Source organism: Patagioenas fasciata, chromosome 10, assembly GCF_037038585.1.
Source record: "Patagioenas fasciata isolate bPatFas1 chromosome 10, bPatFas1.hap1, whole genome shotgun sequence".
In the NCBI taxonomy this organism is placed as follows: domain Eukaryota; kingdom Metazoa; phylum Chordata; class Aves; order Columbiformes; family Columbidae; genus Patagioenas; species Patagioenas fasciata.
The window spans coordinates 1,687,289-1,702,756 of NC_092529.1; the positions used below are offsets into that span (position 1 = coordinate 1,687,289).

The window sequence follows — 15,468 nt, forward strand, 5'->3', positions numbered from 1 at the left end:
GGACTCTGCTTTTCTGTAGGCACTTTAGTCCTTTCTACAGCAGTTTCTTGTTTCCAAATAGTATAGAATGCATAATATCCAAAAGTCACGGGTATCAGTATCATGCAATGTACAGCTGGTTTTGGTTGCCACTCTCCCTTCTTGCTTAAAGCTAAAGAACGCATTTTTTTCCTTCCCCTTTCTGAGCAGCTGTTCCCAGATGGAGGGAACAGTAAGAACCCAGCAGTTCCTATTTCTGACAATATGGTTAAAAATTCCCTACCAAATTTTTATATCGTTCAGCAAAAAATCCTTCTTAGACTTGGAAGCTGTACGCTCCATCCATACTTCATATTTCTAGCACTGAAATCTCTCCCAAGAGAGACTGAACTTGACTGCAGCAGGAGTTATGAAAACAGCTCACTGTGGAGCCAGAAAGCACCAAAAAGTGTTCAGCTGAGTCAATTGCGACTATTGCAGCATCACACTGCTGTTCTACACACCGCGCACCGTTAGAGACGGAGGATGAGCAGACAGAATGCGGCATCTCAGAAACCTCTGACAGGTCTGGAATCACAAAGCGCCACCTTGTTCTCCATAGAAGCACAAATAAGATGCCAGAACAGAAAAGCCGCGATGTGAGGGTCTTCTCCAACTTCACTGGGCAGATACTGGATGGTGGAAAACCAGATCTCTTGAAAATAGCCACTTATACTAAAGTGTCCTGTTTACATGCGGATGGTTTACCTGTGGAATGAACAACGAAACATAAAAAGGAGAAAGAAAGATCTTCCGTTATCAAAGCTTAAGAACAAAATTAGGAAGTATGAAATGGATGTGGACACTCTCAGCAAGGGCATGAACACTCCCACCACTGTCAAGGGTCCCAAAAATTCTACACAGATGGACTCTTCATATTATAACATGCCATAGTTTCAAAAGATCTGGCTAAGCTCAAGTGAAAGATTATCAGCTGACAAGACACTGACTCCAGACCATAACATGACATTGAAATTTGAATCAAATCTATCAGCTGTTATATTTCTTCAAGGCAACTTTTAAATCACTAGGCCTTGAGAAAGTTGCCAAAAATTCAATAAAAACTCTCAGTTCTGAAAGGAAAATCTGCATTACTATGCCCATTTTATAGATGGGGAAACTTAAGCACAGAGTCATAAAGACGCCTGCTTTTATGTCTTGCACACACGCCCAGGGCTAAACCTGTAATTAGATTTGGAGTCAGGAAAGGCTCTGCCCCTTAGCAAGACAGGAAGAGACCCCTGGGTGTAGCGGGTTTTGCTTTTAATTTGCTGTTTTCTATAGACCCACACTCTCCTCCCTAAGGTCATCCTGACATTACCAGTGGGTGCTCAAAGCAGTGTGGGCCACGGAGCGCAGGTCCAGCCCCCAGAACAGCTCCAGTTGTCCCGAGCCAGCTCCTCCTGCTGTGTCCACACAGCCACCGGCACTTCAGGAGCAGCTGCCGCTGCGTCCAGATGGGACTTGAAAGTGGAATCACACAGCTGAACTCTGCTTTGACGCTGGCAGCCACTTCTGTATCCAGATGCCTTAAAACAAGTCCTGAAATGAAGCATCCTGTCCCTAACGCTGAATAAGCGAAACCTCGCAGAATCCCTTGTAGCATGCAGGCAGTAATATTTCTCTCCTGCTCACTTTTTTATGTCGCATTCTCATGGTTTAGCTTTTTTTCCTAAAATCTCACGTCTGTCCTCAGGTATTTGGGGATGTTTTGAGGCTTGTAGAGTTCAGAGAGTAGGGAGTGAATGGTATTGTGACCTTTCTGGATGACTTAATGTCTTCTACAGGAAATTGCACTTAATTACCAAGGAAGTTTCAGTCCTATATTCCTAAAGGCTCAAGTTAGCATCAAATCTAAGCTAGGCTGAAAAGGAACTGACTGAAATAAACCAAACAGTCATTATACAAAAATTACCTCCGATCACCATCAAAATAACCATTTATCAGTGATTCACAGCTGTAAATCTTCATGTAGTATTACAGCTCCCCAGACCCCACAGTCCTCTGCATTGTACACAGGCCGACTTGTTCTGCTGGAAGAGGTTTGCACTCACGTGTCAACTCTCCCTCTGTATTTCCGTTCAGTTTTGCATCTGTTTATCCATATGAATATAGTAAAGGAGCAGACAGCTCAGTTGTGAGATGATTCCGTTTACTGATGTGCCACCAAATGCACTCCCAAAGCTGCGGAACTGGCTCGGAGGAGAGGGGGAGCAGGGCAGGAGCGCGGCTTTGGGCAGCAGGCTGCTCTCCACTGCATTTGCTGTAACACGAAACTGCACTTGCAGAGAAAAAGCGGTTTGTAACGCAACGAAAATTAAAAATTGCACGGAGGAGTCACTTTTCAATGTAAATGCTGCTGAACTAGAAATATTCCAAACCAACAACTGCATCTCTTTTGTTCTTTAGCAACAATTCAATAATTTTTAACGGTCAATTTTAAAGCTATATTTTTCTGCAATGTAGGCATTTCATCTCAATCAACTGTTAAAAATGCAAACCAAGATCCCCACAATGCAGCTCAAATAAATGCTAGGAATAATGTATTTACAAGAGTTTCTCGGTTTTACTTCTCATCTCAGCCCTTCCCTTCTACAACATAACACTTTCCATCCCCACAATTTGTCATTTTCCTTCTGCAGGGGAATATGGGGAAGGGGGTGGAGGAGCAACCCTGACCTAAGTCTGTTCTGAAATTCAAGAGCATCCTGTGGCAATGTCTGCAAAACTAATCCCAGCACACACCAAGGGACCCCTCACTGAGCACACACTGAGCCTTAAACCCCTTCCCATTTCACGCAGGGAGAGCGATTTGCTCAAGCACTTCAGGGTGACATCGTTTGTCATTTGAGGCCAAAAGCTACGGATAATTAATGCTAAAGAAAATGTTTGCAAGATTTTTGTAATTAAAATGCATGGAGTCATTAGCAACAGATACCATTACAGAACAATAGGAACATGACTGGAATAATTTAAAAAAATAAATCTTTGTATTGTGTAACCATTATGGAAGAAGACTGGAAAGCACTTTGGCAATAGCATCTCGATTCTACTCCCGCTAAGGGAAATACACAAACAAAAGAAAATACAAATGCTGGAAGCATATGGAAATTGCAATTGTTATTTCTATGCTAGACGCGTAATATTTCAGAGAAGAATTTTAAAACACTTTTAAAGTAGATTTACAAAAGAATCCACAGCAGTTCTACAAGACTGGGCTATAAAAGAGAAGAAGGGCCCTGTTCACAATGACAGTGGTTGCCGGCAGCTCTGCCTCTCAAACGAACCCGAGGTTCTTTTCATCTGCAGTCTGGCAAATTATTTTAAAACAAAAATCGGAAGCAGTCGGGTACTGGGATTGAGTTACCTGCTTATTCTGGAAAGACCAAAATCAATATGCAGCTAATAGAGTGATCAAACACAATGGACGAGGTTTGTTAATACTTACATAGAAAGTTAAGCCATGTTAGTATAAGTTATAATAGATCATTATCATTTGTTTCTAACTAGATTATAATCGTAACAGTCACTGAAAACACCACTCCTACTAAACTCTAATTTGTGTTACAGCTTATTGCCTGGGACCAAACATTTAGAGAGGAAAGAATGGAAAGACTGGCAGCGTGTTCTCATTTAAACAAGAATGTCTACAAGAACAGGAGGTTTGCACAGAAGCGAAGTTTCCCAAGTCTCCAGCCACAGCCGCTGCAGTCCCAGGGCAGTGCTGGGGCCTCATTACAACGCTGCCCCACGACTTCCCTTGTCAAGATTAATTAGAGCAGTTGGCAATTATTTTGTCAGATAGCCACATCCTGGAGCCCAGAACAAGATGCTGTTCCAGCTCGAGTGAGAGAACTGCATTTCAGTGAATGCCTCTTATCCAAATATCTATCTGGCAACTTCCAGTTATCTGAATTAAGAAAGAAATTAACGTGGATACTAAGTATTTTATTAATATCTTACCCTGACTGACCACTTTGAAATGCAAGACAAACGGTTAAGAAATGCACGGTATTTAAACAGCACCACGTCATTTCTTATCATTCTAATGTGATAAAATGACGATAAATGAAACGTCTGGTGGCAATAAGTGTTTCTGCATGGCAAACCTTCGCATTGTCAGCATTCTATTTATTACCATGGAGGAGCTGTATTAGTAGAAATTGTACCAGAAGTCATTGTAAGTTCTACGCTATCAGTTTGGGGTTTTGGTTTTTCGGTTTTGGGGTTTGTTGGGTTTTTTTTTTAGAATTACTGGCTACTTTGTCAAATGTTTTCTGGAATATAAAACGATTCTGCTACCACCAATGGACTATGTCAGGCAGCCTTATAAACAAATACTCAAGAAAGCTCTATAAATAAATTTAGATACAAGGTTGGCTGCCCAAAACTGAATTCTTATAGGTAATAGCTAATTATTAATAAATGCTCAGATTATCAAAAATATTAAGCACCCATCAACTTTCACTGGGTTCAGAGCAATATTGACCACTCAGAACTTTTGAAAATCAGGCCCAACACCAAGCGTTTGTATGTACGTACAATATAAATCTGGTCGCAAAGTTCGTGCAGCAGCCACAACAGGCAGCCACAACAGGCAGCCACAACAGGCAGCCACAACAGGCAGCCACAACAGGCAGCCACAACAGGCAGCCACAACAGGCAGCCACAACAGGCAGCCACAACAGGCAGCCACAACAGGCAGCCACAACAGGCAGCCACAACAGGCAGCCACAACAGGCAGCCACAACAGGCAGCCACAACAGGCAGCCACCTGCGGGCGCTCCCATCCACTCGCAGCCTCAACACAGGGCTGCAGATTTCACTCAAAGTGAATTAACGCGTGGGACTGCAGTTATAAAATCCGGCCACAAGAGGGCAAAACAGCCCAGCATTCGTAGAGGCATTTCAACCACAGGCCATTATCATCGCTACAAGATTCATGAATGCGAAGTCTGATTTAACATGAAAAAACAAAGTGGTTAAGATGCAGCTAATATATAGCCAACAATCTTTAATTCAGAATACTTGATCCGCTATCTCCTGATTTCCTTAATACGGCATCATTCATAAAAATTGATTCCCAAGATATTCTGGAGTATTACCATGGCTGATGTAATACAATTTAAAAAACTAACAGTGTGTGAAATCACAATTAAGTCAGAATACAAACCAAGAAGACCGCGAATTTTCCGATCGCTGTTCTGAAGGGCAGATAAACAGAAAGACTGCCAGGCACAGTATGCGAAACCGGAGTGGGACCAGATTTCAGCAGTTTCAGGATGCATGGAGGCCTCTTCTGACTCATCCCCTACTGTTATTTGGGCTGGCTGTGCCCAGACATATAACATTACATATTACATGTATTACATTACCAAGGTAGCCCAGAAATCTGCACATTATCAGGAAGTACAAGATTAGAAAATCCTGTGAAGTCCAGACTGTTAATTTTTAAGATGGAAAAAAATCAGCTGTATTCGGGAAAGTGATGGCCGCAATTGGAATCCATGCTGGTCAAAGCAGGTATAAATGTAAAGCTACAGGTTCTCCTGTAACGTGTTGATGCACTTACTTTGCAAGAGCAAGCTAAGCCAAGATAAAGCAAATACTGCAATTATGCTGCTAAACTCTTTGTCCTCAGCACTACGTGCTGCACTCTTAGTACCTCACACCATCATCCTTAGGGTAACATCCGCTAATTGGGAGCAGGATACTGGGGCTGGCGCCTTTATTATTCTGCAACTATTCTACTCCTTCTCTTAAATTGCTTTGTCAGACTTCTGTCACTTGAGACATTAGGCGTATTTAGGTATTTGCCAGATAATAGACTGAGGTTCTTAGCATCAATCTGCACAGATTAGTCTAATCTGTTGCTGCTGGAAACCTTGTTGCCACCATAAAGCAGACAATAGTGTCAAGTTACCTGCAAGGAGGTTAAACTACGGGCAATGTATGTTTTGAGGTGAGAAGAAAAACAAAATTGAACTCAAGCATTCCCAGTATTGTCTTTACCTTTACCAGATCAGGTGGGTATCTGAATTGAGATTTCGATTTCTCTAAGAACTATTCCTCATGGATTTCAGTACATTTAAAGTGCTTCATTTGTGACTATTTTCCTAAGTATTTTTGAAAGCAGGATACAAAGAAGTTCAGTTAGTCATGTTAATTAGTCATGAATAATTAGCATTTCAATATTGGATAAAACTTTGCTCCTGGAAAACCAACTTAGGATGAAAATGACAAAGTCAAGCAATTCTAGATGTTAGGGATTCTATAAAATGAAGGCAATGAGCCCCTGAAGTTAAAGACAGAAAATGGCAAATTCCTGAAGCCTTGTTCTAAAGTAATGTAGCTTTTCAGTAGTATTTTTCAGAAAATACAGATTAAAAACAAACAAACAAAACCCACCATCTCTTATATCTCAACCTATCATCCAAATATCAAAGAAGGAAGATCATCCTTCCCTTAGCTTTTCCTAATATGAAACTACATAATATTAAGTTCTTTCAATCACCACGTTTCCCAAACTTACCTTTCATTCTATAGGACAGCAGATATCACAGATATAAGTGTCAAGAAAGGAAGAGCAAACTTGGTTTGTTCACGATATAAAAGGTATGATCTTATCTCAGAAAATCCTAAACTAACTGCATTTCACAATACCTTGCAACCATTCAGCAAAGATACATTAAATCATCCATTATGTAAGTACAACTGAACCATCTGGACATGCCCTAAGAAAGAACACAAGTTAGAAGAGACAGAGGAATCAGAAACTGTCTGGAAGCAGCAGAGACAGCTCTTGAAAACCTTAATGCCCGCCTCTTCTGGAGACGATGCTACACTGACCGTAACATGCCAGAACAAAAATCAACCTGTTGCCATCTTAGTATTATTAAACAAGAAAGTGCAAGTGAAGAACAACCTGACAGTATTTGCACTACTAAGACCCCACAAGAATCTATGGGGTTTTTTCCCCCTCCTTTTCTGCTATTTACATTTAGCCTGTATTAACAATGATCCAGTGACTTCCATGTCGTCAGTGTCCTGACTTCACGGAGCTGAGTGTCAGACTGAACAAGCCCACTGGCTTGGGTGTGGAGATTGAAGACTTGGGCTCAAAATTCCTCCTCCAGTGAATACCAACGTAATTTGTACAAAGCAAAGCTGTTTCCACAGGAAATGTGGAAACCAACATCATAGCTCAGTCGCTAAACATTCCTTCAACATGGGATAGTTCGCCTGAGATCTGTACTCTGAATTAGATAAAAACAATTTGAGTGTCATAAGCACTCACATAATTTCCTCTCCCTAGTTTACAGATTGAAATGTCCTTTCAAGTCAGTGCTTCAGCAGAGCCATCAGCCTAACACAAACTGATACTTTGTGTGCACAGCTGGGTCCATGTAGAACGTGTCTCTGGTGGGTACCTGGGGCTGAAGGCTCACTGAAGGACACCAGCGTTCCAAACAAGCACTCGGAGCTCTGTTGAACAGGGAACAGCGGAACCCACCCTCACCAACCCTTCCTGCACCCTGGCCAGCAAGAGCTGCGGTTTGGGTTGGTTTTTATACGGCTGCCCTTCAGACTGAGTATCAAATAGGAGGATAATTAACTTTCGTGGACTGCTTGATAAAAATGAATTCAACACCCTAAAATTAATGACAAGAATCTGGATACCTGGTCTGGTCCCAACTGATTTGATGCTGTGAAATGCTGCATTCTGTCATTAAAAGATAATAGCACAAGTTCCATAACTGGAATACTTACACTGACAAGAGACGAGATATCCAAGTTGAAGTAGTAAATAGACAAATATCCTAAATTAAAATATTCTATTAAAATATTATAATTTTCAGCTTCTTTTAACCAAACAATTCTTCAAACTGAGCAGTCAGTTGAATAGTAGCCCTTCCATTTGAGATACCTTTTTCTAAAAATTATGTTCTTAATAAAAAGATCATACTCTTTATAAATAAGCTATTTAAACTCCAACGTGACAAACAATCTGTTTCAGGCAGCGAAATCTATCTTCCGTATTGTATATTTCAGAATTTAAACACTCCTTAAAAAAAACAACCACCATGAAGCTTTTTAAGTCATCCTCAGTTAAGCTGCTGTAATTCATACCAGCTGAAAATCTTGTGCAACCTCGGGTTTGGATTTTTTTAAACTGCAAAAATACCTGAACTTTTCTGAAAGTACTTAGTAAAATATAGAGGAAAAGTTCACTTTCTCCACAAAAAAAGTAGATTATAATAATACTTCAAGTATTTACAGTTTATTTGAAGGAAAGTTATGATAAACTTTCAAATCTGGGGATAAAATCATAATTAATGTATCACCAGTACTAAATACAAGCTGTGAAGATTCCAGTAATTCCTCGTGTTGTACTGGAGCACCGTACCAGCAAACCTTCCTTCTACTCTAGCAGGCTGTTGGTGAGATTATTTTTCACCATTAGAAACTGAGATTCTCGGTGGGATCTTTTCAGCTTGGCACGCCGGTTCTGGAACCAGATCTAAAATTGAAAGAAAAGGCATGCTTTTCAGCAACACAGCACTGTTAGCAGAATCAACTCTCAAACTTAGAAATATTCATACAACTTTGCAGTATTTCATGTAATGACAGTGGTTTGGAAGTTCAATACAAATTTAAAATCAGCAGATAACATCAGGTAGCCACCTGCAATAATTTAATGCTACAGACAAAGAAAATAACACCCCCAGCTTAACTAGAACGTTAGGACCAGCTTCACTGAAATTGCTATAAAAACTAACATTAACTTCACTGACACTGAATCAGACCCTGGGAGATTCTGAGCATCTGGGATTCACGCACAAGTCTTAAGGTGTTGTTACTTCGGCTGCTTTATTAATCTCAGCCTCAAGCTTCCTGTCAACCCCAATCTAACACTTGCATCAATAGCTTAATAAACACCAAGGTGAGGCCCACATTCTAATATTTCTGGCATGCTTCTTATAGCATTGGACTACCCGGAAAGCAATAATTAAAAACCCTGAGTAGATTTTGCTTTGGGTCAAATGAAGACATAGGCTCAAACACTGGTTTAACACATATGCTCTACTGACAGTCTCACAAAATACTTAAGACATTCATAGAAATTATTTCAATATTTGTTCCAAATTTGTTTTTCAAATACAGTGACAAGCATAATATAAACATGATTTTTAAATGTGAAAGCAAACGATCAAGTTCTGCACATGATAACAGGAGAATAACAGCAAGTACTGTGGGAATATTGCAGTGCTGAACACCCCATCAATGCTATGGAAGGAGGTTTCAGAAGGTAATCAGCCGCTTCCATTTCACAAATCCTTGCCGGCACACCACATGTATAAATGCACACCATTTTAAATTGAGATTATTAAAATTATTGGTACTGCTGTCAAAATAATTATTTCTATAATCAGAGAGTACATATGGATGGAATTACAGAAAAGTTCAAATAAATCTTTAATTACCTGTATCCTGTCTTCATCTAAATCTAATTTGCGAGCTAGCTCTTCTCTAATATCAATGCCAGGGTAGGAGTTCATTTTGAAAACATTTTCTAAGACTTCAATCTGAGGAGATAGAACACAGTTGTTGAATAGTTACCACCACCTTCATAGTAGTAATAAAGAAAATAAATACAAAAACCAGTTTAGTTCGTTCAACAGGAGACTTCCAAGCAGCGTTTGCGCAATTCTGATTCCATGCATAAACACAGGTCAGCTGAAATTAGCAACATTACTGTTAATTTACACTAGTTCCTGATTACTAGTTCTCTCTGCAGACATATATCATACTGGATTAGTCAACTGTTACAGGCTTCTACCAACATTTTACTAAACTACATTGCTATTCATTTATTAAACACTGAGAAAATCCCTACCTGGTTTCTAGTGAACGCAGTTCTTGGTCTTCTGCCCCTGTACCAGCTCAGCTCTCGTTTGAAGGACAGCCTTTCTGTGACTGAAAAATAGTTTTCACGCCTCAAAACTTTTTCCTCTTGCGCTGGATTACTGTTAGCACGGAATAACGGATTTTCATAGCAAACAACAGGGATCTGCAGATGAGATCTGTCATCACCTAAAACTAGAAGAAGCAAGCAAACAAGAGCTTCAATGTACTTGTTTTTAGTAGAAACATGAAAATAACTACATTTTTAAAGGAGTAAAAGCTCGAAAGCTTACAGAACAGGCTGCTGACTTACCCAGGTTGGTGCAGGCATCCACCCACGGTCTGTGAGGTTTCCCAGCTGGAATGCCATCTTTCTTCTGCTCCAGTCCCAAAATACTTTCAATGGAAAACGAGCACTGTATGGTTTTCTTTTCGGCAAAACCAGACACCTTGCGAAGGTTCTGAGACACGGCTGCAGTGGCCGCGCTCAGCGATGTACCTGCCATGCTGTCACCCTCAGCCAGCACAGCGCCGATACTGTACTTGCATTTCTCCACAGGTCCTCCTTATAGCTATGTTGACAAGGGGGCTGGATTTGCAACGTCATTAATTAAAATCTTTTATTAGAAAGTTTTAGCATGTCAATGAAAACTCTCCCACCAAGAGGCACGAGGAGTTAATTGTTTATTTGTTTGCAAGTAATTAGCAACTAATGGTGACACCAGGGGGGCCACCAAGAGGGACAAAAAGTGTTATCTCTCCTAACCAGAACATCGACTTAACTTTCTCAAAAGAAGCTGTGCACAAATACAGTACTTCTCCTTTATTTGAAATCACTAATGTATAAAATCGGGTTTTTAAAAAACTTTATACTCTAATGGACTCCACTTACCTAAACATAGCAGCATGATAGGAAACCAGTCAAGTGATAAGTAATCTCATTTAAGTGAATTTCCTTCCAAGGAAATTTAAAAAATAATCTCTTAATGCTATTAGGGTAATCCCGATGAAAATGCCTCTGTTTTTTCATATGCATATGTAATGGTGAACGTGGTCAATAAAACAACAAAAGCTTCTGGCGTAAGGCGCTGTGCAGTGGGTTGGCAGTGTTGTCAGAGCTCAGTGTAATTGCCTTCCAAGTGCCTGGATTAGTTAACAGGAACAGTTGCACCAACTATTTTAAATAATTCATGCATTCATTTTTCTTATTAGAGTAACTTTGTTGTGGCTTTTTTGAAACATACCATACGTGAAATTTCCTGATCATTCTTTGCAACATAAAAACAAAACTTCAAATAATAGAAGCAGTACACTCAAGTTTGCTGGTTTAAAAACATCATTTTACTGCTACCTGTTCCTCTCTTCTCGAAGATTTATAACCAATATACATTTATTTAAACCCCATAAAACAAACACTTTAAATTACCAAAAATAATGAGTAATGGGAAAAATCTGGCCCTCTATTTTCTCTTGGTTTGCCATTTCCTCAGAGTAGTTCAGTCTGTGTCATCAGTCATTCGCATGGCTAAGAACAGATATTAGGGACATGAACGGCATATCCACTTTGATTCTCCTTATATTTTTAAACAACCCAAGATAAATCTTTAGGAACAGACAGAGGCAATAAAGTCGCTAAGGAAATGGCAGAGTCTGGAACTGACAGTAATGCACTGAGATTCTACAGAGAAAAATGCCATCCATGGTGGGTTCACATCAGAAAGCCGTTCAGCTGAAGAATGCTGACTTACTGGACTGACTTTGTGTTGCACGACGAGATTGTTCTCAAACCAAACTATCAAAGAGTGACAATTCAAGAAGTGATCTTACCCAGGACACCTTATCAGCACGTATCAATATAACTGCAATGACCCCCTGTAAACTAAGCTCCAACCATCATTTAACAGCCTCAGCAAACACAAAGTGCAAACACTAAAACAAAAGCCGTAAGGACAGATGTATGAAACCACTGCTTGCTGGAATATTTGGTGAACTGGAGGTCAGTGGGACACAGTGTTAAGCAAGGGCCTTGCAGCACTTTATGTTTCAGTACATTTGCTCCCAACGAGGCAACCTGTGACCGTAACAAAGCGACAGGACTCCTTCTCCTCACTGCACACAGTTATTTGGAGTGTTGGGGCTGCACACCAGGTCCAGGTTGCTAGATTTCTTTGAAGCTTGTTTAGTCGTAGAAGAAAGCTATTTGTTAGCAAGATAAACAGATAAACTTATCCATAAGAAATGAGGATTAGAATATATTTTCCAACAGTGCGGAAAACTTAAAAGTTTTAGATCCAAGAATAGCTGGTAGTAAAGAACCACTGAAAGTGTAAAGAGACATTGAGCCTTCACTTAAAAACTACACTTCGTTATTTTGACCCATTAGAAATAATCAATACTCCTCTTGCAAGCAGTAGGGAACTACCTATAGAGTTTTAACTAAATATGACCATAGGGGTAATTAGAGCAACACAACATTAAGGTGAAAATCCTGAGTAATCAATAATAGGAGAAATCACTGCTCCTTGGATATGCAAATCCAATCCTCTTACAGCACCACATACTCGATGAGGCAGCAAACTAACCTCCCTTTCCGATTTTGCACCACTGTTTTTTGCCCAGGAACAGCAGAGTTCATCTGTTTAGTAGATGAAGTTCTTGTTCTTCGGAGATGTGAAGCCCCTCAGGACTCTGTTTACAGCAGCTGAAGACACACAGCAAGAGTTCTGGACGGCTTTGGTCCAAAACCCAACATTTGCTGTTGCCACCTTTGCTGTTCTCACCCATTGCTACTCCACCGCCAGGTCACCTTTCACAATAAGCCTGTGCAATATTTTCAGCTTTTTGAAAAGGTATAAATGGTATATATAAGCTTCCTTGATTACTTATCACACTCGAAATAACCACCTTTCATCACACCTTCCCCACGGCTTCTTTACCACCCTGCACCAGTATTTCACCACCTCAGCTATTCTGCTCCATAGTGCCCTTTCTAGCATGTTTTGAACAGGAATAACAAAGATTGTATTCAACACCAACTTCAAAACTCAAAAGGTTGTTTTAAGCAAGAATACCTCAAAACTGCTACCACTATTTTTCACAAAATACGACTAAAAGCAGTTAGCTGTTTCTTCACTGAAGTAAAAACTATTGTGACCCGGGGAGATTAAGTGAACACAGGTAAATTCAAGGTAAATCCAAGGCTGGCACTAGCAGAAGTCTGAGAAAGCGTGTGAAACAGTGGGTGACATGCTGATAAATCCTACCTTATCCAAATAGCTTTCACCCTCCTGCAGAGGCAGAATATTCCCTCCATTAGGGGATGCATCTGGAATTCTCTAGAGAGCCATGGGTTGCTCTTCTCCCTGTTTACATGGTGCCAAGTGTTAGTTCCACATATTTTTAAGGACCCTTATTATTTTGCAGGGGAAAAAGAAAATGAAAAAAAAAAATGAAAAAAAAAATCACACTAACAAAACATCTACAACGCTGAAAAAAGTTTAACACTAAAACCACTCACTAAAGTGTTCAGAGGGATTCTTCAATCCATTACTATCGAATCTCATCTGTTGCTGTCAAATTTGTATCTCAAATAACACTTTTGGATACCTTGTAATATTTGTAAAAAACAAACACATAAGATCAAGACAAGTAATATTTCACAGAATGTTTCAGCATAAGGGATCTATTTAAAAAGGTGGCTACTAATTCAAAGAAGCCCTGGTACTACAACATGATTAGAAAGGCCCCCCTTGCTGCTAAACCAGCCGGAATCATGTAAACTGAATTGTTACGATCAACAGCAACAAGACACATTTTTATGCTACATGCCAGCAGAGATACCAAAGCGCATTTCTACATATTAAAGATGTTTGTTTGCATTTTGTTTCTTCTTCTATAAAATATTTAATTCTGAAAGACCTTTTCTCTATTCATAGCAGCTAAAGAAATGTTTTGTTTTTCCTCTGCCACATAGAGTTGGAAATATACAAAGGTAACTAAAACCAATGCCATTGAAACTTATTACCTTCCTGAAACCTGCGAGGGAAATGCATCTTATAGTACAAACCAGAGAGCATTTCTTACAGAAGACTGCTGTAAAACGTAGCCACAAGTTAACTGATTTCAAAACCAGAGAGCTATGCATATATAGATCATGAACCAAAGCTAGCGTTTTGTCTTTAAAGTACTTAGTCTTTAAACAACCCCGTAAGATGTCTCCGTATTATGTCCCTCATATGACAGAAGGAGAAGCGGTGTGACTTGCTCCAGTGAGGTCACCAGCGGAGCCGGTAAATGAACTGACCGAACCCAGCTGGAACTTGGAAATTTCCTCACCACTCCCTACGAAAAAACTAAAACCAAACAACCCCACACACCCCTCAAAAATCCTTAAATGTTTGTTAATTTCATACCAGCCTTCTCCTTTATCTGCTTTTAAAGGTAAACCACGATCTGATACAACGTAAAGAAAGGTCTCCATAGCAAGACTGCACAAGAGTTAATCATTTGCTCTGCTAGATGTCTTTGTGTACTTTCTAATCTGGTTTTACACCAAGTTCACCTGGCCCCAAAAAGCCCAAACCAATACAATAACTTGCGTCAAAACATACTCATAACAGAGGGCAATTCAAGAATATGCTCCTTTTTAAACAGTACACAATGATCTGGCCCGATTCCAGAGAGTCCCTACTGTAGTTTCAAGCATTTAAAATTGGTTGCCATCCTATAGCACCAAGTTATGCTCTTGTTTCTGAGGAGAAAACTGCTCAGCAGTGTTCGGCTTTGTTTGTTTTTTTAAGCCACCAGCAGGAATGCAAACCAGATCCTGAGCTGAAGCCACCGCTTGGTAACAAAAACCACTGGGTAATTAGGGATAGAAATACTTTCCTGATAAAAGCCCTGGTGGATGGTGAAGAGACATGACAGGGATAAAAGGAGACTTCTTAAAAGGGATGCTCCAGGTGATACCAAGAGTGCAGAGGGTGTTTCATCATGACAGGGAACACAACAGCATTAGTGCCACTGTGGTTTTGTTCCCAAGATCATTGTTAAGACAGCAGCCTCCAAATAAAGGCAAACAGGGCTAGGAGGACATACTGATTTGTAACACAGAGCATATACGTAACTACTCAAAAAAAAAAAAAAAGAGTTTGCTTGCTTTTTTCCAGAAGCTTCGCTTGACAACCATCACCTGTGCGCTGCACCAGAGAGTGGAAACGTCCCTGTCGGTCTCGGTTCCCCACTCACCTCCCGCCGCGGCGGGTGACGGGGCGCTCTCCCGAGGGGCGGGAGCCGACGTGACCGCCAGGAAGGCGCCTCTTCCCCGCTCCCGTGTCACGGGTGGGGAGGGGACGCGGGTCCCTGAGGGGACACGGCGGGGAGAGCAGCGAACCGCGGCGCCAGCCGCTCCCGCCACGCAGCCGCCCACGCGCCGTGCGCTCATACAGACAAACAGACAGACCTGCTCACCAATAACAAGCGGGGCAGGCCAGGTGGAAGAACCAATGGAAAGGCCAAGCGGGGAGGGCGGGACATCCGGCGCGG

At 40.7% G+C, this 15,468-nt stretch overlaps 2 protein-coding genes across 3 annotated transcripts in view; both read right to left on the minus strand.

Annotated features, from left to right (window-relative positions):
• The window catches only part of IL17RD (interleukin 17 receptor D), a 44,276-nt gene extending 31,025 nt beyond the window's left edge, over positions 1-13,251 (minus strand). The window contains exon 1 of the mRNA XM_071812901.1: positions 13,188-13,251. The gene's annotated coding sequence lies outside the window, so the exon portion shown is untranslated. The remainder of the gene's footprint in view (positions 1-13,187) is intronic.
• HESX1 (HESX homeobox 1) lies at positions 8,284-15,376 on the minus strand. Of its 2 annotated transcripts, XM_071812905.1 has the most exons (6): positions 15,172-15,376; positions 13,188-13,332; positions 10,238-10,320; positions 9,917-10,119; positions 9,504-9,605; positions 8,284-8,539 (listed from the first exon to the last, which is right to left on the minus strand). In XM_071812905.1, the coding sequence occupies exons 1-6, from the start codon at positions 15,365-15,367 to the stop codon at positions 8,441-8,443; spliced, it is 828 nt and encodes a 275-aa protein (XP_071669006.1). In that variant the 5' UTR covers positions 15,368-15,376; the 3' UTR covers positions 8,284-8,440. The 2 variants fall into 2 exon arrangements, with proteins under 2 accessions (XP_071669006.1, XP_065701961.1); XM_065845889.2 differs by lacking the exons at positions 13,188-13,332; positions 15,172-15,376 and having other exon boundaries at positions 10,238-13,181.
• Between the last annotated feature and the right edge of the window lie 92 nt (positions 15,377-15,468).

What these genes read in the sequence shown, in the direction of transcription:
- HESX1 (XM_071812905.1), bottom strand. Translation starts at nt 15,367, where the DNA reads ATGAGCGCACGGCGCGTGGGCGGCTGCGTGGCGGGAGCGGCTGGCGCC. An exon ending in GTCACCCGCCGCGGCGGGAG is followed by an intron (nt 13,333 to 15,171) that starts GTGAGTGGGGAA and finishes CAAAATAATAAG; the next exon opens with GGTCCTTAAAAATATGTGGA. An exon ending in TAGATGAAGACAGGATACAG is followed by an intron (nt 8,540 to 9,503) that starts GTAATTAAAGAT and finishes TTTCAATTTTAG; the next exon opens with ATCTGGTTCCAGAACCGGCG.